At 37.5% G+C, this 24,632-nt stretch overlaps 1 protein-coding gene across 2 annotated transcripts in view; it reads right to left on the bottom strand.

Annotated features, from left to right (window-relative positions):
* LOC118799872 (nck-associated protein 5-like) overlaps positions 1-24,632 on the bottom strand; it is a 128,022-nt gene that overhangs the window by 66,850 nt on the left and 36,540 nt on the right. For both annotated transcript variants that reach the window (XM_036559951.1, XM_036559952.1), the window contains 2 exons: positions 11,890-11,970; positions 7,998-8,150 (listed from right to left, as the gene is read on the bottom strand). In XM_036559951.1, coding sequence (XP_036415844.1) covers positions 7,998-8,144 — 147 coding nt within the window. In that variant the 5' untranslated portion in view covers positions 8,145-8,150; positions 11,890-11,970. The remainder of the gene's footprint in view (positions 1-7,997; positions 8,151-11,889; positions 11,971-24,632) is intronic.

Genomic DNA, 24,632 nt, shown 5'->3' with positions numbered 1-24,632 from the left:
ACCGAGCATAAGCACAGTGACAGACATCTGACGACATTGCTTTTTATTCAGTTTACGGCAGAAAACAAATTCATTCACATGAAAAATAATCCTGTCTGCATTCGGACTAGGACCACGTTTCTTCCACTTTGAGTCTTGAGTCTTTCCGAGTCATGACGCTCAAGTCCGAGTCAGAGTCCAAGTCATTGCTGTTGCGGTCAAAGCCGAGTCGCAAGTCTTTCTCGATTTTCTCGAGTCGAGTCTACAGTCATCAAATTTGTGCTCTGAGTCAAACCTGAGTCCAGGTCATATGCCTCAAGTCTACACCTCTAGTGTTTTGTGTTGATACTATGAACCATCATGCCTACTTAGATCACAAGGTCCTGGCTTACTATCAGTACTTAGAATTAATAAAGTTACAACAAGGGGGGGAGCCTTCTCATACAAAGCCCCCCAACTTTGGAATAATCTTCCAGTCAGTGTTCGGGACTCAGACACTGCCTCAGTCTTTAAGTCTAGGCCAAAAACTTACTTGTTTAGTCAAGCCTTTGGTAATTAGTTTTCCCTGTCAGACAAAAGGTACAGATCTGGGGGTTCATGGGCATAGAGTATTATGGTAAACTGGGAGTGTTGGTGCCGTCGTCCCGCTGCTCTCACGTGTTCACTAGAGTTTGCTGACGGTGGAGCGGAGGAGCACCAACATCTCAGGGAGCCTCATGTCTCTGTTACCGTTCTGGTTTCTCCCTTTTAGTTAGGCTGTAATGACTAGACCTGCCAGCGTCTCTGCTGTTCTATGTTAATACTGTAATCTGTGATCAGTCACTCTTTACCAAACTAACTCTCTGTGTGCTTCCTTTTCTTTGCCGAGTTGAACAGCTGCCCATCCTGTGCGTCTGATGCTGTTGCTTCTTCTGCCTTGATCGGGTGCCCACTGCTAGCCAGCCTTCTGGACCGGTTTGACCACCATTGAGCTTCATGCTGTACAACGCTGTGCAAACCTCACCCTCATGAACTGACTCTCCTGATGATGCTGCTGCTGCATAAACTAAAACTATCTAATTAACCATTGCTCCACCTGTTTTTTCCCGTTTTGTATTCTAATATTATCATACTAACGCTGTTTGCTATCTGGTGTTGACCAGAGTAGGATGTGTTCCCCTTTTGAGTCTTGATTCCTCTCAAGGTTTGTTCCTTTTGCTCTTAGGGAGTTTTTCCTTGCCACTGCTGCCACTGGCTTGCTCATGGGGGCTCGGACCCGTATTTTTCTGTAAAGCTGCTTTGTGACAACACCTGTTGTAAAAAGCGCTATATAAATAAACTCTGACTTGACTTGACTTGATACCATGTGTCAAAGTGAAAAAATCATAAAGACGATATAGTGCTGAAAGAAAGTAAACATTTTTAATGTGTTATATAAAGGTAAAATCAAAAATATTCAAAAATGGCCAAAATAGCCCAAGACATGTGACACTGTGCTTTGCTGCCTTCAGTTTCCTCAAACTGAGTAAAAAATGCACATTTTTAGAGCGTGTACAAGTTTCTATTGATTAGTTTTAATCTAACACCCACATCTGCCCACTGCTATGGCCACGCAAGGCCAGCATAACCCTAATCGAGCCACTTTCAAACCAGCTACACAAGCTCTCCGATTGGCTGTACGTGGTGACGGGTCATTTCGGCCTGGTCAACAGCACATCGGCTGGGAGATAAATCTGTATGAATCTGTAACGAGGGCGAGAGTGATATCCACAGCGCTCCAGACTCATGAGTGTTTTCCAAGCATTATTTTCAATTGCTTTAAAAGCCTCTCAAAAAATCAAAGTGAGGAAGAGGAAATGGAGTTTTATACATCCTAGCAACAGACAGGGAGGTATTAAAGAGCGCTTGCTAATGCATTCGCCGTCCTCCAGATTGTCCTGTGTTTGCAGATAAAGAGGAAGCATGCGGTTAATTGGAATTTATATCGCATCTTTGCATTTGCACTAGCATGAATATAAAAAGACACAGAACCTCCAAACGGCATTCCTGAAAGCACTCGGCGGGCCGTAGGAGTGGCTGAGAATGCGCCGGAAAAGTTTTTAAGGCTGCTGCAGAGGCTCGGGTGAAGATCACTAGAGGTTTAGCAGAGGCACTTAAGGGCGAGCGGCGACAATCATTCACTCAGCGGAAGGTACGAAGGAAAAGCACAACAGACTGAAATTGGCTGCAGTCGACGCTGCCGAGCGTGAGATACATCTCAATGAGGGCGACGTACGCAAACACAGCCGCGACGTAACAAGGCACGTGGCCCTGCATACGCACTCCGAACACTACACAGAGAGCTGGCCAGCAATATGACCCTTCAAAACCTAAAAGAAAGAGAAAAAAGGGAAAAAAAGCCCCAAATACATAATACATGCTGAAGTACAGAACTATCTCTGCTGCATTCAGTCATTCGTCATGCTGTCACAGCGCGGCCGCGTGACACATTTGCCATTAAAAATCCAATATTGCTTCTTTACAGCTTTGAAATATTCTATATATTAAGATCTTATGCCTCTCTTATGTATAAAAGCATAGGGAATATGAAAATACTGTGACCAAAAATCACAAAACACTTTTTGCTCAACCTGAAATCAAATCTGCCTTCTTTTACTTTGTTAGTTTATTTTCCTGGTCATATTATTCACAATTCATACCATATCACATCATTTCAAAGACTTGAATTCTTGTTTTTCATCAAAATGTAATGACTTTAGCCTCACGCCCAAGATGATTTCAGATTTTTTTTTGATGACATCAATGTGCACTCAGTCGACTTTAGACAGCTTCCCAGCATTCAATTACATATATCTTATTTTACTGTTTTTAATGTTTCAGTTATCTTCATTGTTCAACATGGTGGAAAGTTATCATCATGCTAAAGGTTGGATTTAAAGGCATTTTACATCTTTTTGCTATTTTAACCATAAAATATTGGCCCTTTACTAAGAATTTTGGGCATGTATATATACACACAGCCATAACATTAAGTCCAACTCCTTGTTTCTACACTCACTGTCCATTTTATCAGCTCCACTGACCATGTAGGGGCACTTTGTAATTCTACAGTTACTGTAGTCCATCTGTTTCTCTGCATACTTTGTTACCCTGTTCCTCAATGGTCAGGACCCCACAGGACCACCACAGAGCAGGTATTATTTGTGTGGTGCATCATTCTCAGCACTGCAGTGTCACTGACATGGTGGTGGTGTGTTAGTGTGTGTGAGTGGATCAGACACAGCAGTGCTGCTGGAGTTTTCAAACACTGGAGGGTCCACTTACTCTTCACTCTATTAGACACTCCAACCTTGTTGGTCCATCTTGTAGATGTAAAGTCAGAGATGATGCTCATCTGCTGCTGCACAGTTTGTGTTGGTCATCCTCTAGTCCTTCATCAGTGGTCCCAGGACGCTGTCGACAGGATGCTGTTGGCTGGATGCTTTTGGTTCTCAGTTCAGCAGCGTTGTTTAAAAACTAAAAGTGCTCGTATATGGTCAGTGGAGCTGATAACACGGACAGTGAGTGTAGAAACAAGGAGGTGTGTGTGTATATATACACATATATACACAAATATACATATATGCTGTTGTCAGAACAAAACCTTGTATCTCCAAAATGGTAACTTTACAGGAGAAGGAAAAAACCTACTTTACTTTTAATGTAAGTCAATGGAACCAGATTTTTTCCAAGTCATTTTGGGCCGTTTCTTTTGGTCCATTCTTCATGAAATTTACACATAATGTAAAGGGCAAAAGGCATTTTCAAATTATGCCGAAAAACTGAAAAACTCCAAAAATGGAGATACAAGGTTTTCTTCTGACAACTGCAATATATATATATATATATATATATACACGTCTTCTTAGAAAATAGTATGGCTCAGTCGTGGTGTAGTGGTTTACTGAGAGGCTGTAGACAGTTGGTTAGTTTATATTAAAGGGCCCATATTCTACATTTTTCTTTGCGTACACTTATAAAAATGTATTGGTTTTCATGACATCACAAAATGAATTTGAAACTTTTTTCCAGTTTAGTTTCCATATACGGACTGTACAGAGTGGAGCACGTTTTTTAAACTTCAGTGTTGTTTACATATGACATCAAACTACTATTTTAAGAAGAAAAGTCCAGTTCTTCATGATATGGGCCTTTAAAGGTTCATATGACGAAGAATTCACTGCATATTTTGACTGGTCTGATTTACTGCGCAGGGGAAGAGCGCCCTCTAGTGGTACATCACTAAACTGACAGTGTCCTGCTTTAACCTTTTACAAAACAGAAAAAATTATGTCTTGATTAAAAGGAAGAGCAGTGAGAGTTTCTTATTGAAATCTGCTTTGATGTCTGTGACACAGCAGACACAGGAAATCATGGCTGGAGAGGTAACTGGTGAACGGCACTTTCCAAGAATAGAGTTCAATTTACATCACATTACCTTTAAATGAGTGAAGGGATCTGTACTTCAACTTTAAATAAAATTAGCATTTAAATGATCACAAAAACACTTAAAATGTCTGTGTCCACCTATAATGTGGCGATTTTGGGCTGCCCCACCTCACTGACACAACACCTGTATGAAATATATTCATTAAATCTTCTACCAACACCATCACTACAATGTTATCTGGTTCCATTTAATGTTGAAAGAATTATTTTTCCCTAATAATTTTTTTCATTTAACAAAAGTCATTTTAACCCATGTCCCTCATTGTATGCACTGTCCTTTTACTCAAACCTGCTCCCCCTGTACAAAAAAGGAACATTCCATTTATTACATCACGTTTATCATGATATAAACAGGAATTGGGATCATCTTGGTGTTTTCTGCAGAAATGACCATCAGACAGGTCAGTATTCAAATTCAGTTTTCTCAATTTACATACAAAACACTGATCTGGCTGCAGTAAAGTCTGACTATTAAACTCTAATACCAAAACTTTTATTAGAAAAAAGTATATATATATATAATATATATATATATATATATATAAGTATATATATTTTTTTTTATTTATGTAAACTTTATGGTTATTAATAGTTAGCATGCAACACATGCACCCTGTCAAGGTAAGTTCACAAAAGTATCTTGAAGAAAATCTTCTTAAATGTGTTTTTTCTTAACTTTCTTTAACGTTCTTAAGAAAAAAGTTACAATAAATTGTTATTCGTCAAATAACTTCTTAAGAATAAGCTTATTCTTCTTTCTTAACTATTTTCTTAAGAATTTTCTTAATAATTCTAAGAATAAGTGTGTATTCTTGAAAATATTATGTTCTTAAACGTGTTCTTCATCTTCCGACAGACTCTCACTCGTCTCAGTGAGAATTGACGAGGTGAGAATCTTAATTTATCAAACTCACAGCTGCCACTGCCGCTCCCCATCCTCATCTCTCGCTTTCTGCCACAGTTATCGTCTTTTCCAATGTTTCCAATGTTTCTTGCTGTTTCTTCCACCATCACCTCTAGATCTTCTTTGCTAAAATTTGGTTTGATGTTTTTCCACCATTTTGCTTCTTGGATTAAACTAAATAACAGAAATGACAGTTAACACAAATCCAAAATGTATCTTGTGCTGTTCACGGTACGTGGTAAAATGCAATTTCTTCAAGAAAATCTTAAGGAAATAATTAAGATTATCTTTAGAGAATATTTGAGAACTTCTTACGTTTTTGTTTTTTTGAGAACTGCAGTTAGTAATATTCTTATGAACTTCTTAGTGTTTGTCTTAAGACCTTCACAAGTCTTTTCTTCAGTAAGCTTTCATGAATCCTGCCCTTGCGGTGTAGGTGAGGGGCCAGCACCACCCACTCGTGAAGCGTGGCGAGTTGAACAAAACAAGTGAGCTATCATCAACAAAGCACCACCGCAGAAAAGCTTCTGCTACTTCGTGAGCAATTTTATGATGCCATCAGTGCCGTTACTGATCAGTTACGATCTGACGCTGCGCTCAGTAATTCGCATATCTCACAGGAGAGTGACGCAGCTCAAAACCTCAAAGTTTTTCTCATTCATTTTGTGTAAGGAAGCAGCTAACATTGGCTTTCTACATTAAGAAGAGGTTTAAAAGTACCTAAATACATCTCTGTATCAGTGTTTCACAGTATATTTGGTTGTACACTTGTGCTTTATGTTCGATTAACATTACTGTAACTGAAGATTTAACAGTGTTCACCAGAGTAGAATTTAGCAGAGGGAGAAAAACATACATTATTTTTCATATAACATCACAGAAAACAGGACAAAAACCTTCAGTTTTGAAAATTTGTAACTACTAATATCTCACTAATGTATAATAACATCTACTGTTTCATGTGAGCTAAATGCTTTTTAAAGCTGAGTGTGTTAATAATGCAGTGTGTGCAATGTGTGAAATAACAATGTTATCTCACCTTTTGTCTTCAGCTGTTTGACACCCTAAACAAATCACTGGTTAAAAACCTGGTCACCCCATTAAAAATGAACTACACCCCTGTCCTGAGTGCTGCTTATTTCAGGATAAATTTGAAAACCTGTTACCCATTTTTAACCTTCAGTTATTTTGAATGAAAATAAAATGAAAATGGACTGAAACTAAGATTTGAATGAAAACATTCTTTCAACTCTCCCTTCTGCCCTCTGTTGTATACATTATATGTACTTTTACTGCATTAATATTAGCTTAACAGGGAATATGATCCCTGTTATTCAGTCATTTATGGTGAAAACAGCTCATATAGAGTCTGATTTGACAGTGTGGGGTGAAAAATAAGAGTTTCTGACACTTCCTTTGATTAATAATTTGTTAAAAACACCAAGGAAAAAGTCAATTTTTAAAGAGTTTCGAGGCATAAAATGAGCTCCATTCACAGAAAGAGCCAAATGTTATTTTCAATGTATATTAAATGAGCCTGTTAAAATATGACTTATGAGTTCTTCACACATCAAATATATGCACCTTACACACCTTAAAGAGCCCACGCCACATATTTTTCTAGTGTTTTATTCTTTTCCCCCACTTATGACCATCTACTTACCTCCTTTTATTCCTCAGAATGTTTTCGTTACTGTGTCTTTAGGACTGATCTATGTAAATGAGCTCTGTTCTGATTTACTGCCAAGTGTTGTGCCCCATTCAAAAAAGTCTCTTATAACTCCATTATGAACCAGCTCTACACTCACTGGCCATTTTATCGGAAATGCCTACTGTATATAGTGGTGTGCAAAAGTTTGTGCACCCCTGGTCAGATTCTATGTTGTTGTTGAGTTTCTGAGTGTGAATAAGTTACACATCCTCTACAGAGACACACTTCTGTACGCTTTAATACACAATTACTGTTCATTTGCTGAATTTAATACATTTTGGGGGGAAAAAAAATGTGGACTGTGCAAAAGTCACATCACATTTTATGTTTTATGTTTTTTATGTCTCAAACAAATAAATAAAAACTACACTATAAATAGACCGTAAAGGATGTGCTGACAGATTTTTGTCAGTTGACCGGGGTGCCCAAACTTTTGCAAATAACTTTGCATATTGCTGTTTTCGGAAGAAAACTTCATATCTCCATTTTTGACGTTTTTCAGTTTTTGACATGTCTGTTTGAAAATGCCTGTTGCCCTTTACATTGTACGTAAATTTTATGATTAATGGACTAAAAGAAACAGCCCAAAAATGACTTGGAAAAAAGTCTGTTTCCATTGACTTACATTAAAAGTAAAGTATGACGTTTCCTTCTCCTGTAAAGTTACCATTTTGGAGATACAAGGTTTTCTTCCGACAACAGCGATATAGAGTCTTATAGTGGGCTATGCAGTTTCTAATAAAGTGGCCAATAAGTGCCGGTACTGGATCCATAACAAAGTGTATATAAAGCTGCTATGCAATCATTGGAGTTTGTGGTACAAAGCTTGTTAGTGCAAGTTTTTAAATATACATACATACATACACACACACACACATATATATATATATATATATATATATATATATATGCCTATATATGTCTGTTTGTTCTCACCTCCAGCTCTCTCAGCCTCTCTAAGAGCTCTTTACTGCTCTCTGTCTCATCCTCCTCTTCCTCTTCCTCCTCCAAAAACTGGTCTCCATCGCCCTCTTCTGACTCAAAGGCCTCATCACAGTCTCTGGGCTCAGCTCCGTCAGACATCACCACCTGCGCAGTAGAGCAAAATTCACCTCCAGTCCATTTAACAGAACAAACAACTTGTTTACATAATCATTCAGCAACATGAGTTATGTACAGTTCTACCAGATATGTAATACATGATTAAAGGGACACTCCAGTGTTTTCCAACTTCATTTCCATCCGTCACCACAAACAAACTAGCTGACTCAAAACTTCAGTGTTTATTGTATCTCTTTAAATTTGCAGATGCTGATACTGTACACTCAAGCACATTAAGCCCCACGGTCACTTTCACTTTCATTTATGTCCCCAACCCAATTCAAACTCATGCCAGAAAATAAAAGCTTAAAAAAGGAATTGCCACTGAATTGTTTATATGGCTATGGTTACAGTCATCGTTCAGTCTGGATCACACACAGTTACCTGATCAGGTGGAGAAGTTCTGTAGCTTTTAACCCCATTTGAATATTTTTTCTTAGGTTACAATCAACTCACACAACATAATAATATTATTACATTTTACTGAATGAGCTAAATATGAAAATCCCTGGTTTGATTAACATTGTGTAATCACTGTAATCACTGTTCTTGCAACAAAAAAAATGAATGTACATTACATATAATTAAAGTCAGATCTACATACAGGATACACATTGTATTGGAATAACTTTGGCCCTTTGCTTTGAGCTGAGACTTGTTCCCACCTCCAGCTACAGATACAGAGAGAAGTTTTCCTTTAAGGACCGAAAGGACAGTTTTGCACAAGAAAGTGTTGGAGAGTCGACGCAGCATTATGACCTGTCACGACGATCGTAAACAATAGAGCACATTAAAGACCTGCACTTTCCTTCAGAACGCATAATGTCAAGGTCAGCGTGGAGCGCTCACTAAGCTGAATTAATAAATTACACTATCAGCAGTGAATGTCACGCAATGGCCCCTCCCACCCGGAGCACCAGGTCCATTAAAGTCCATTAATAGATGACGAGAGAATGGCCTTCAGTGAGGAGCGGCCCAGCGCCGGCCTCTCCCGACCCGCCGACAGCGCTCTGCAGATAAAAATAGAGCTGTGGTGTCTTTTTCTCGCCACAGCCTCTTTTTTTTCAGTCCTCTCTTTCTTACTCTCCTCTTTTTTCCTGGAACACAGGCCAGCGCTGCGGGCAGTAAAATTGCTATATCACATCCAGCTGACAGCTCTGAGACCCGGACAATAAACCAAAAGCACATGCTGCTCATCCCTCCTTTCATTTCTCTCTCAGTCCTCTTTAAGGCTCGAAAGCTCTGTGACAACCCTGATGATCGCATAAATAAATAAATACAATTTTAAAGCAGATTCAGTAATGATTATGCAGTATTTCTAAATACTGATGTTCAACGGGGAATTCCACTGATTTTCAAAATTCATGCATAATTCAGTCATTAAGATGTAAACAAAATGTAAATAAATTTCAGTGGTGGCGATGCAGACTTCTTTAGAGGTTCTTTAGTAAAGTAAATGGAACCATATACAACACATTCTCCATCAAAATAGAACCATAAACAACACATTCTGCATCAATCTAAAGAACTACTTCTCCATGCAAAGAACTATTTATGCATGAAAATGGCATTTTGAGTGTTCGTGACTCTATATAGAACCATGAACAGTCTTTAGTTATGTCTTTATTTGTCTTTGCTTAGGAATCCTTACTTAAGAACTTGTGAAGAACCATCTTTTATAAAAGTATAGGAATGCACCAAAACTGAAAAATTTCTGCCAAAACAGTCAAAAGTGGCTCTTTTGGTTTTCAGCCAAAAGAGAAAACAGTTTGTAACCCATCCGTCCAGTAAAACACACAAATACTCACTAGTAAATGCACACACACTAGGAGGCAGTGAGTACTTGTGGGCAGCCCTAACCATGGCACTGGGGGGAGCAGTTGGGGGTTAGGTGCCCATGACTGCCCCCATCCATGCATACAAAAATAGCTGTTTATCAGTGATCTTTTAATTTACCTGTTTTGTTTCAAATAACTTTCCTTAAGGCATAAATAAATACCAAAAGCAATTCATAGAATTTCTGCGATATATTGTCGCTGTCCAAAAAAAGCATGTATCTCAATTTTTTCAACGGATTTGTCTACATCATTTGATTGTACTCTATATTGTGTGAGAATTTCATGATAAATGACCAATAGAAACACTCCACAATCATTTGGAATAAAATCTATTACATTAACTTACATTAAACATTTAAAAAGTTTTGCCTTCTTCTGTAAAGTTACCATTCTGGAGATAATTCTTTGTAGACAGCAACAAGGCTAATTAGCTAAATAAATAATAAATAAATGCATAAATACACACATATATACATAAATAAAGGTAGTATCTGTAATAATAATAAAAATGCATTTTTTTATTTGATTATCAAAATGAAGCAAGCCTACCTTTTCTCATTCTTATAGAATATTCCAATAATTTACATAATATTAGTTAGAATACTGGAAACTGAAAATGTTCAACAGTTGCGGCATCAAATCGTGGTGATGGTCGTTTCTGAAACAAGCTGAGATCACACGGCAGGTTTCAGTTTTGTTTTTGTTTTTTTTAACAGAAAACTGTGCTACAGGTTTGGTCCAAAAACACTTCTCTGTTTAAGAACCTTAAAATGACCATCACAAATTCGGTGTCCTGGTCAGAGCTGAAGGACGCCCCTTTGTCCACCTAAATGGGAGGAATCACTAAGAACGCTGTTTGACAGGACAGAGAGTGAGGACAGATTACCTTAATCCCATTAAAAGGAGACACATAAGGACATGTGAGGTCAGATCAGCAGATTTGCAGGAGGTCACGATGACCTTCTCTGATCTCCAATATTATCTTTAACCCCTTAAGTGGTCAGGGCCCACCGGCGATGTTTTATTTCACAATTTTATAATCTAAGAACGGCTCAGCCAGTTGTACTGAAGTCCCTGTAGTTACTGAATAATAAGCCTTAGTATGTAATAATTCTTTAACTCTATTCGGAAAGGATGAGTTTAACATGAGGAGGTGGGTAACGTAATTATTCCCGGAGTTTCTCAGCGATTTTAGTTCCGTCCAAATGCGCCATTTCAGTCATTTTTACCGACTGCACTCTTCTGCTTCAGTCAGGATTCTGGCACCGTTTACCTTCTATAATAAACAATGCCAGGTTATATTAATCCTGTCCAAATCGACATCTCAGTAAAAATGCTATCAAATTCTGTGGAAAAGAAGTTTCTTAAGTTTGGAGGCTTGAAGAAGCGCTTATTTACGGCTTCCTACGTGAATTTTCCCGTTCCACCTTAAATGGTGCAGCAGTTAATATTATAACGCTCAGGTGGCAGAATGTAACTGCTGCTCCATTTAAGGTGGAACATAAAAACTTGAACAAGAAGCAGGTGAATAAGAAGCCACTTCAGCCTCATTGTTCTCTGAAGCTAAAATCAGGCCAATGTGTAACGTTACTGACGGTTTGTCGTGAGTTCCCAGCTAATGGTGATGCTAATAACGCTCCTCATTCACTTAAAACAGAAAGGTAAATTGTTAGGATAAATGAAATGATGTCTAAATTGAATTTTTTAACATCTTTTCTACTCTTTTGTGAAGGTGGTGTGTAAATTGAGTGTAAATTTAGACATGTAATATGTAGAATAATCTAACAACAGTAGCAGTCTCATAATAAATATTAAAATATTAGAAATGTTGACTTGATTTAAGATGCGTTGACTTGCAAAATTCATATATTTGCAAACTTCCAACTTACCTTGGAAGCCAGTTCTCCACAGCACGAAAGCTCTGAGCTCAGCAATGCTGCCTCTCCGCCGCCTCGTCCTCCAAAACGTCTCTAAAACACACACAAAAAAGAAATATATCAGACTCAGTCGGCTGTTTGTAGCTTACCCTGCACAACAAATGAACTGAAATACAGCGCAGTCAAAAAGTTTGGAATTATTGCTATAATATATATTAAATTAATATTACATTAAAATATAATAACACCAATTTTGTTGCAGAATTATGCATAAAATGACTAAGATGATACTGGTAGTGCACAACTTTTCAAGTTTAAATTATATATAGAAAGCTGGAAATAAATATCAAGAAATGAACTGCGCTGTAGAAGATTCCAAAGTGACAGAGAAAGCTGTAGAACACAGAGAACGACAAAATTAATATCCAGAACGCCTCGTGTTTGAAAATTAGTGATCAAATCTGAAGGCAGATCATTTGACTAAAAAGTTACAGGTAATTACAGCATATAATTTTTCATTAAACAACTTTTTGGTGCTCCCAAAAACTTCTTTAAGAACCTTCTGCTGTTTATAATATTTCAGTTTACACTGTCTTACATTATTATTGAATAAAATAACAAAAATTATTAATTTGTCAAGTTATTTCAAAGTTTGAAGTGTAAATGTTTTGCCCAAACTGAAGATGCTATAATGACTAGGTCAAATGATTTAAATAATTAATCACAATTAATTGCATTCTTTAATTCAGTCGCTCACAATTATTTGCATTTGTCTTATTTGCACAAATTTAATCTTGAAGAAAGATTGATTTCCATTTATGAAGCAGTGCACTGTGCAAAATGAGCTTCATTTTTAAAAGTATTTATTACTTTCAATAACAACTTTATTTTGAACGTAGAACCAGCACATGAAAATCATACATAATCAAATAATCGGTTCATTATGGCTTTGATTAACTGAGAAAAGAAAATGAGTGTCCAGAAATGCGTCAATAAGTAGATATTTCATGTCATACACAACACCATCCTCAACAAATTAAATATACAAGCATCATTCCGCCTTTTGCACTATGCTGCTCTAAACAAAACACCATCATCTGTTTGCACTGTTTACAATTTACACGCTCTATATTGTTTACACAGTTTACTCTGTTTACTCCACTTTACAGTTAATACGGTTTACATTGTTATAGTTTACACTGTTTGCAGTTTTTTACTTCATTTACACAGCTTACATTGTTTATACAGTGCACACTGTTTACACTCTCTATACAGTTTACACTGTTTACATTTTTATAGTTTACGCTGATTACATTGTTCATTACATTGTTTACATTTTTACAGGTTACACTGTTTATGTTCTTTACTCTGTTTACTCTTTTATGCTGTTGAATCTGTTTATGCTGTTTCCTCCTGGAGATCTTCTTTCCTGCAGAGTTTAGTTTCCACCTGCATTTAAATGCCCCCTCACCTTATCAAACACTAAAGCATCTGATCCAGCCAATCAGACACTGAAGAAGAGGCTGATTATCTGGAGCAGATGTGTCAGATTGTGGTAAGAACTCTACTCTGCATGAAGGTAGATCTCCAGGATCAGGGCTTACAACTTACAACACCATTAACTCTGCATATTACTCATGCAGCTTATTCTTTTATAAGGTTTACTTTGTTTACTGTTCACACTGTTTACTCTTTTACACTCTTTCCTCTGTTTGCACTGTTTATACAGTTTATGCTGTTTGCACTGTTTACTCTGTTTACACCGTTTACACAGTTTTCACTGTTTATTCTATGTTTACACTATTTACTCTTGTTTATTCTGTGCATGCTCTTTACTATGTTTACACCATTTACTATGTTTATACTGCTTGCACTGCTTACTCTGGTGTTTACTGTGTTTACTCTGCTGCTCACATGTCTCTCCACTTCTTCACAGCAGGTGAGTGCGAGCTGTGGGGCTCTAATGAAGATGCGTGAAGCTGCATGATTGGAGCTTTGATCAGCTCTGGATGAGGCGTGCGGGTGTTGGCTGTGAGGAACGTGCACTATTAATGCTTAAGGAATGTTCTCGCTCGCAAATATCACCAAATAAGGCAGCTGACTGAGGGAAAGGGTGACGCTGATGGAATTTATTGTTAGGTGATATTTACAAGCACGATACTCTTATAGGATTCCTAACAAAGAGCAAACAGCTGTAAGTCTTACAGAGAGAGATCAGAACTACAGACCGAAGCCTCTTCTACAGCGTCTGTAAGAAAACTGCTAACAATAGAAATTTAGCACACTGAGACAGCATAAATATGAGCACTTATGGAACATGAGTTATTACTGCCATTTTGCTACAGAATTTAATCATGAAATTATTTCATTACATTGTTGTAATTAAATAATTTCATTTGTTTATCATATATTATTTATTTGTTATTTAACAAACCAAACAAAAATCTATGAATTTTCGGTTTTCTTAGATAATCAGCCGTTATTGTTCCACCTTTAAGGGTTAATATTCATTGACCTGCTGAATTTGCTCTCATACAAAGTCGGTGCTGTGAGACTCGATGAGCTGCAGCTGCTTTAGCTTCTCTTCTGAATATTTACTGTAATTTTCATGCTGTGTTTCACGTCTGATATTAAATTGATCACAGTCTTTTTAAATATGAGGCTCATTTGCTGCGGCTCTCGATGAAACAGTTCAAATTACCATCAAAAACTGCAATTCTCAGTGTTAGTTTGAGCTTTATGGCTGCAGACTGGACTAAATGTGGTACAGTAAATGAAGCTGCAAGTAAAGTCAGAGAGGAAAGAGTCTTAAACTTTAGCTAACTTCATCACCGCAGTGCAGCGTGTCACACTGCAATTTTACAGCACTGCTGCCACCATCAGGTGAGAGGAAGAACCACAGCATACTGGCTGGCGGAACACTTATATCACGCACTAAAACAGAAGACACGGGCTGATTAAAATTTGTCTTGGCCGTATTTGGCCCTGGGGCTGGACTTTGGACACCCCTTTGCATGTGTGAGTGGGTTTATGTAATACTGGTGGGCATAGTGGCTCTTCAGCGAGTCAGATCAATCGGCTCAGCTCACCAACAAGAGTCAATTCTTTCTGCTCCCATTTGGCTCTTCATTACATAGCATTATCTGTTTTTTATTAGCCAAGTTAACAACATTATCATATTGTTTTTTAATAAAATCTGCATCTACTTTCTAATTAATAAAAACTGTGTTACTTTTGTGGTTGAAACAACAAAGTTAGATGTTGATAAGCAGTTTCAGTGGGTGAATTTCGAAAGGCAGGACTCACAAAAGAAGCAGACGAGCAAAATCCAGGCGAAAAGCATTGAAAAAGGCAGGTCAACGTCAAAAATCAGAATAACTAGCGAGGCACACTTGGAAACACGGACAAGAACTAACACGAAAGCAGGTGTTGGGGATAATAAGGGGCCGGAGCTATTTGTTTTGTCTCTATTAACGACTCCTCAATGCCGTCAGCTTCCAATGTTTAGACACATCACTATTGCGTACAAAAAGAAAAATATGACAATTCATTTTTACATGACAATTTTCCTACCAGTAGAATCAAACAGTATTTTTGTTACTGTGCCTTTAAGACTAATATATGCAAATGAGCTCTGTTTCTCACTCACAAATCAGCCCGGGCTGAAATACTCCTTACAACTTCAGCGTGAATGGGCGGAGCTAAACTGTCAGAGGCTGAACAAGTGGATATATGCAAATATGCTAGTTTTTGTGACATCACAAAAACAATCAGTGGGAGCTCGTAAGACCTGGTAATTCATTTTTATCCTCTGTGGGGGACATGAGTCCCCAAAGAATATTTCAAAAACCATATTAGCTGTAGTGCTGAAACATGTAGAGCACATCCTGGCCTTTTCAATGATATATCATCAGGAGTTCTGTTTTTTCAAAATGTCTGCCATCTCAGCAGCCACATTTTATGGAAGAAAGAGAGGTAAACAGTTGCATTTATGATGTTTCTAAAGCTTATAGTTGATATGTTTTACATAGAAAGATGTTTTCAAAGCACTTTTTTACTGATTACTTGCTGAAACAAGAAATATTACATAAAACATACAAACATTACATAAAAATAGATAAAAAGCCAATAGACATATTTTATCTAAAAATACTATAATTTTCTTTCATTTATCTGGGTCTCTGGAGGATGTATGGGCCGCAAAATCAGGGTACAATTAAAAACTAACAATGTTCACATAGTAATTTTAAAAATTACTCAGTTTTCCGTGATTTGGGCCCTTTAAGAACAAATCACTTTTGAAGTCTGTGTGATGCGCTCTGTCCTTATCTGTCCGTTTCACATCTATTCACTTTTCCTTCTGTGCCTCACTCCGTTCACCCCCCACCCCACCCTTGAGGGGGACGTGGTTAATCCTGTTATGTTTTGTCACCCCCCCTTCACAGCAGCAGTGAGGAGCATCTGCTTCTCCCGGCTGGAATCCTCCCTAAACAGGCCCACCAGGTGGACACTGTGTCTCTCTCACCCCAGAAGAACAGGTGCTCAGTAAGGGGCTGAAATGTACACAGTATACAGTATGCTGCTAATGATCTACAAGAGGGGGAATACCCTGTATGGGGCGATAGAGCAGTATGTTTAACCGCTGTACTGGCCTGCACAGTTTATCGTCTGTATTGCAAAATCAGCCTTTACAGTTAGGGATGCATTAATACCATCATTTTCAGATGTAACTAGAAGAAGGAGTACGTATTTTTTAGTACTGGCCGATACAGAGCCTGACACCACACTGAGTAACCTGATTAGAATGAAGTAGTTGTGAGTGTAAATGAGTGTAATGTACCCTAACAGTTAAATCATTAAATCTAGCTGATTTTAAATAAAGCGTGTTAGCCAGCTATGCTACGTTAGTCATCTTGGATCGAGTAGCGCTGCAGTGGAGAAGAGCGGGTTTTGTTCCCACTCAGAAAAGCTCTTCTGTACAGCTGTAAGTAAAGTAGGTTTCATAGTTTTGATCCTCATCTGTCTCTTTCAGCAGCAGCACAGTGACGGCAGGAACCACATCCAAGGCTAACGCATGCGAGGAGCTCACGCATCTAGTTTTCCGACTTGTTGGAGTCTTTTGATTGGCTGGTTGAGCTGTAGCTGAATGTTTTCTAAAGCCAGACAGACAGTGTGTGATTTTAGAAATCTTGTTTTTTGCTGACTCACACTGTACGTTTGAATATACCATCATGTTTGGACAAAGCTATGATTTATATACTCACACTGTATGAAAACGCTGCGTCTGACAGACCTGCTACATAAAATGCAGCCTCTACAGATGCTCTGTTAACAGACCATTAAGTAAGTTGGTCTACCAGTATCCTTGTGGCCCTACTCACAATAATGACATCACAGAAGGCTGCAATATGATTCATATAGAATATGAAATCTGTGAGTAAATTACAGAGATGTGGTATATCATTTACGCACTGCCATCTCACCAAACAAGTCCACAGGCAATACGGTTAGGGCTCACAGGTACAAAACATGCCCAAACATTAATTTAATCATAATTTTACTCTGCACGTTTACCAGATTGAGCTGTTTCCCAGCTGATTTTGAATGTATTTGTAGGGGGAAAAGTGCTTTGGCAGCTGAACAATTTTTGGGCAGGTTTGTATAATTTAGTTTTAAAAAAGTCTATAAAATGAATAAACTACATTGCTTAATAATGCGGCTGAAATCTGAACAGGCCTAACTTCTCGCCCACCTACAATCTGTTTTCAAAACTTTAAATGACACGTTTTATTCACTCCTGTGATTGTTGCCACATCAATCGCCATGTTTCACAACCTCACACGCAAGACCTGGATTACCCAGTTCACTTGGCATTGCTGATGGCATCGAAGTAGCTCATTATCTGTTCAGTGCAGCTATAAAGACAAGCAAGTTTTAAAAATGTGTCAGAGAAACAGTTATATTTTTCAAAAACATTCCCAATGAAAAAGATCTAGGAGTCCCAAAGTTACTTTGGGTTCTTCTTAACAAATAAACGTGACAAAGCCAAAAGGCCGAACGTGTGAAGGCAAGACATCAGCACTTAACATACTCAGCGGTTTATTACTGCAGTCATGTTGTCTTAAATGCTGTATCATTTTGTATTATTGTTAATTTTCTTACATTTGAGAGGGGCGGGGGTAAACGTAAAGAGTAAAAGAGGTGCAAGTGACATCTTTTATGTCACTTTTGTGTAGTTTCAAATTGGAAGCAACAAAACACTTATTTTGCCTACACGTTACCAAATAAGTGAACACAGTGAACAATTTTCAAGCCATCTTTGTGTAAATGTCAAACCATGTGACAAATGTTAAAAAGTGCTAACTGTTTAAGAGAGGAGCTGGTAACCATTAGCTTAGCTAGCATGCTAACAGCTCTGTTACTGATTTTAAGGTGCTTAGAATTCACGTTACTTATAATATCAGCTGTCAAAGTTTAATATGAGCAAAAATTAAACAAAGAGTTCAGAAACTATGAGTGCAATGATTTAAATGAACTGCACAGGGCTTATAAGCTCTCTTTGTAATGAAACATGCACTTCAAAGTTCTTTAAGTACTGACTGTATCCACTGTATGCTAATAAATGTGTACTGTGATGTAACTTCTCACAATAATAATAATAATAAATATCGTCATATTCCTATGACGATATTCGTCCATCCCTACCCTGTAGCCATGAATCTGTAATACTAACAGTGAAGATTCATTTACAGTAAAATCGCTACACACCCAGGCAGGACACATAGAGTGTGACGTAACCATCAGTGAATCAGTGGAGCGGCAGAGCAGCCCTGAAGAAAAACACAGTCACTGATGACTCTGCTGCAGGTGAGGCTAATGAGGTTTACTGACACGCACGTGTTAGCAATACAACCACATAATCAGAGTTAAGCACTTACACCTACACTAAAACATTCTAAGTATTTCCAAATGTTGTCATGCTTGGTGTGAAACCATCAACATATTTTTTTAACCAATAATATGATAAAAAAAGAAACATCAAGTTTTAGATAAATGGTGCTTTACTGATTAATATAAGCTCTCAATTGCCACATTTCATTCAACTCAAGCAGCACAAACTCAGTTTTAAATGTAACGTATTTTAGCATAGCGGCGCTTCCCAGAATTCTTTTTTTAATAGGTTGTTGTTTTCCATTAATTATGACATATTTCTTACTGTTCATGACTTCATTTCATAGAAAGGGTTTGTGCTATGTAATACTTAAGCTAAAAGCTCTGAAAACATTTTACACACTTTTGTTATTTTTACCAAGATGATGTTTTGATGTTAAATGTACCAGTTCAGCCTGTATTGCTTAAAAGTCATTACAATATGAAATAAGCCACTAAAGATCAGTGTTTTATTGTATGCAGTTCCTCAACATCGGCCGATATCATCAGCTAACCAACATATCAGTCGGATCCTACTTTATGTCAGCAGCTAATCAAAACGTCTGTGATGTATGACAGATGAAAAAGTTTATGAGAAGTAAAAGATTCTATCCCTCATGACCACCAAATGCTGAGAAACACTGGAGGCCTACATTATACTACAGATATTGTGCCGTCCTGCCACTGTCCACTGGCCAAGCGAAGAGGCTCTTGGAAGGTGCCAAACTCGTGGTAGGACAGACTTCTATTTCATAGTTTAAGTTGTTGTTGCTAATTGATGTTAACATGTTGCTTGTGTTATTCTGTGTCGAGTTGTGGGGTGGTTTGTGTGGGCCTGATGTCTACCATAAAGGATTAAAGGAGAACTGTGTAGCAAGAAGTGACCTGCCTGTTCAATAAAAGAGCATTCAGCTCTAAAGTGCAATTTTTCCCACATCTTTTTCTTTGCTGATGCGACACTGTTGTCAGAAGTGGTACAGCATGAGCGGATAGATGAGCTGGCAGCGGAGCTAAGCACGCTGGCTCGTCGGGTGTATGTGTTGTAAACAATTCCACACAGCACCAAAAAGGGGTTTATGTTAGAAGCCTGACATCGTAACAATAGAAGAACCCATTTTGGTGCTATATAGAACCACATACAACACATTCTCTGCCAATCTGAAGAACCATTTCACCATGCAAAGAAACATTTAAACTTGCAGATGGTTCTTTGAATGTCCATGGTTCTATATAGGACCATTGTCTTCACTAAAGAACACTTAAAGAACCATCTTTTTAAGAGTATAGGCCCATATTCTACTTTTTTTTCCCCCAAAGGTCTGGGGAATGAATTGTATGTCTTTGAAACTTTAACAGTATTTACATTCTACCCTGGAAAAATAGTATCTTGTCAAGTCAAATTTTGAGCAGTATATATCTTAAAAAGCAGTAAATAGCAGTAAATATCTTAATTCTAGTTGATCTATGTAATATTTCTAATTTTGAGATGGTTGTGCACCTATTATAAGATTATTTAGATTATTTCTAGACATTTTTACTTGTTTTAAGTAATATTATCCAGAAAAAGTGTCTCACTATACTGGCAGATCATTTTGCTAGTATCAAGCACCTTTATTAAAATGAGCAAAATTATCTGTCAATATAGTGAGATAAATTTAGTTAACAAAATCACTTAAAACAAGTTTGGAAAGGGTTAAATAATCTTGAAATAAGCGTACAACAATCCCCACAGAAGAGATATTAGATTTATTGACTAGATTTAACATCATTTTATTTGACAAGATACAATTTTTTGCAGTGTACATAAAATTCTTTTTTCCAAAAATAAATAAAGTTTTCCATGATATGGGCCCTTTAACTTTGGGAGGCCTAAAGGAATTGATCAGAAAGCTACTGTTCTTTGAATGAACACATGAAAAAGAAAGGAAACCTGAGAAAAAGACAGAAAGAAGGATGAGGAAATAGACACAGGAGATGATGTTTAAGTCAGAAACACATATAGACTTCAGGAAACAGATGCCGCGCGAGAGACGAAAAGCGGGTATATAAATATAGCTCAGACAGAGACTCTCAGTCAGTGGTGGACGAATAGACGACAGGAGGCAGGAACGACTCAGACGCTCTCAAACAGGCCGAGAGACGTGTGGGGGGGAGCGAGAGATTTTGATTTAATCCCTTTCAATGTAATCAAACAGTATTCTACCCCTGGGGTTTTTCAAAAACCCCCTCGCTAAGAACACCCACCCTTCGCTCGGCCTAGATTCCCCGTCTCTGCCTGCATTTCCCCCAAGACCCAGTTTAGCTATGATCACAGATGAATACATATTAAAGCCTCGCCGCAGAAATGTGTTTCTAACTGGCTAATCCATAAAAAAGCACAAATAACCAAAGAGCAAATGAGGGGAAACGGGTGAAGCCTTTGAAATGTAAAATCTGATGCATCAGACGGAATATAAGCACCACCGAACATGCAGCCTGAATCACGGCCTTCTGAACCATGTCACGAGTTCTGAAGCGGCGCATTAATAAAACAATTACCAGCTAACCTGGAAAGGCTAATGCATCGGTCATGTCAACTGATGGATTGCCATTTTCTGAAGTTCAATAGAAATCAATTCAAAGGGTTTCCAAGAATAGCCGTCTTCAAACACAGAAGTGGACCCAGCGCCCCCCCTCACAGCACATGTGATATTGATTTTACATTAGTGTGCATTATAGTGAGAGTACTTCTGCACTGTTGCTCTACAATTTCATGGGACCTTGTTTTAGTGTGTTTTTCTGAAGCTTTTAGTAAATGGCATTACGTGAACGCTTACAGTACTGAGCAGTGTGGCCAAACATTTTTCTCACAATATAATTTTATATATATATATATATATATACGCACACAGTTAGAAAAAGGTGCTGTGCAAACACATTTATCGTTCATCAAGGCAGAAACAATGTAAATGTACCCCCAAAGGTACTACAGTGGCTTTAAGGTCTAGTTGTGAACCTTAAATAATTTTTCCGGGTGAAAAGTACATATTTGTACCCTTTCATATCTCACTGTTTCAAAACACAACATTTAAATAAAAAGCCTGGATCTTCTACTATTATGATGTCAAGTTGTAACAGTAGAAGAACTTTTCAGTGCTATGTAGTAGCCTTTTCAAAAAGGTTCTGTATAGAATTATTTTTTAATTAACATATATCTTTGTCATGGAGTGTGTGTATAAATATATACGTAACACAAATACATACATACACATATCCAAAATTCTCAGACCTCATTGAAAATCTGGGATATTTTTCATTTCAACCGGAAAATAAACAGATTTTTTTTTCATTTTTAACATCATTTTAAAACAACAAAAAAGTTATGACAAGAATGATTAGAGGTTTTCACACAAACTTGTGGAGTTCCTGCAGCTCAAGTGCACAGTCATTACAGCAAAAGGGGGAACCACCAAATACTAAGAAATTCTAAAATTCATATTCAAATTTCAAAGATTGTAGGAATACAAGATAGAAGCATCTTCACTAACACTCTCAGACTTTTGAACCCCACTGTGTGTGTGTATGTATATATATATATATATATATATATATATATATATATATATATATATATATATGTAACACTGTGAAAAAAAAGATACTGTTGGTTTGTGGTTAATTGTGTAACACCTTCTGTCTGATTCTGTTTATCAGAATTGTTATTCTGTCAGGTTATCTTAGAATGTTCTGTACTTTTCCTGCCTCTCTATCATGAGTCCATAACCTTGAGACATACGGCAAGAACATTGTTTGTGCCAGCTGAGGGTGATAACACTGGCTATAATTTGTTTGCTCCTGCTCTCTGAATCAAACTGGTGATCTGTGAGCATCTCTGTATGAAGACGTCTTGAAATAAACCTAAACTTCTCAAAAGTGCACGACTCTGTCTAGTTTATTCTCAGTAACTTCTACAATGATTCACTACATTGTGAATGTGTGTGGAGTTCTCTATTTGTTCACTTTGGGGGTCTTAGCTGTAACAGTGTGTTAATCTAACCCCCCATGTGGAGGCTATACTTTAGCCTGTCTAGCTCTCACTGGCTGTGTTTATATGCAAAGATTTTCTCCAAACCGACTGAATTCATTCCGATTACAGATTAAGACTGAGGTGTTTATGCTCACTCTACTCAACAATCTGGTGAAAATCTCTGTTTACACTCACACTACAAGTAATCAGATCCAAAATGACGCGCATGCGTAGAGAACCGCTTAGTGTAGACATTACCATGACAACCAGCATCACGTCAGAGTCCAGTCAGAGCGAGATGAGCAGCAGTGAGCAGTGCTTCTGGTTTAAAAAAAACCACAAAAACATAAATCACATGTACTTATTAAAGAAGGCAGAGTGGAAGACATCACGTTCTGAAATAAGATGGATGCCCATCCCACCGCCGCCTTTTAAAGTTCAAAGCATTTACTTTGTCTCCTCTGCAGACCAGTTTCTGCTCCATGTTGAACAGTATAAACTTTCGCTATGATGTGAACGAACATGCACAGAACATACTTAAACTTTCTGATTGGCAATGTAATCAGATACAGGCGTTTATATGACTATTATTCTTCTATTTAACTGATTATTTACAGAATCATCTTGTTCAATCAGATAGAAACTGTATTCTGATTGGCCTCAATCAGACTAGCCTATTCAGACTGAGGTGTTTACATGGACATATTCTATTCAGATTGAGCTATTAGTCAGATTATTATCGGATTATCAGGCTGCACGTAAACGTGGCTACTGTGAACTGTTTATCTGCGTCTAAACACTGTTATATTACATTCACCAAGACAAGATTCAAATAATATAGGAGTGAATTCTGTACAGCTCACTAATCACAAACACTCATGATGGAAAAAGGAACTTTTATGCTATAAAAACAGTCTTCAGGGAGAATCTGGAGAAACATCTGACTGACTGCTGTTAGAATTCACAGATGATGTTGCTATGGGAACACGAGAACATTCTACTGGAACCCGTTTAACTACATGAAATCTGTTTATAATTTTACCCTGTGTTCCCCCACAGAATTATGAGTGGGTCGTTTTATTAAAAAAAAAAAACTTTTCAAAAACTGTGAATGTAAGTTGAAAAAGTTCACAGCTCAGCAAAGTCAGCAGATCAAATCAAGGTGGCTGAACCACAGTTTTAGAGTTAGTTTTTTTTACCTGGAGATAAAATTAAATCGATATTCAAAGACTGTTAGAAGAATGCAATATTTATGATTTATGATAGTCAGTGATTAGCACTCTCAAATTATTACTATTGCATTTTTTCTCCATCAAGCCTCCACTGTCCTCATGTGAAGTTGAGCTCAGTAAGGTTTTCATCTTAAATGTGGTTAAACATCTCACAAAGGGTTAAAATCCAACCCACAACTTTCACAATGGTCCTCACCAGAAGGATTTCCTGCTCATGTTCTTCAGATCAGTTTGTTCTTATAATTACAGAAACATCACTACATCATGAGTCACTACGTCATCACTGTAATGAACAGCAGCTTTATTTTACCACCAAGAATATTTGGATGGTATTTTCTCACAAATATTAAAAAAATACTTAAAGAAAAAACTTGATCTCTACCAGCCAATTGGATTACAATAGACAATAATAATAATAATATACATAAACATAATGAAGAAACCTCACTTCAAAATAGCCAAGTACAAAAATATACCATATTCTCTACTATAATATGCTACAATACACTAACCATTTACTAACCAATACATTAACCATTTGAACAAGAATCGATTTTTAGGCTGTAAAAGTCACACTTCACCACACC

The sequence above is a fragment of the Colossoma macropomum genome, unplaced genomic scaffold, assembly GCF_904425465.1.
Source record: "Colossoma macropomum unplaced genomic scaffold, Colossoma_macropomum, whole genome shotgun sequence".
Taxonomy (NCBI): Eukaryota; Metazoa; Chordata; class Actinopteri; order Characiformes; family Serrasalmidae; genus Colossoma; species Colossoma macropomum.
This window is presented reverse-complemented; position numbering and strand designations above follow the sequence as displayed.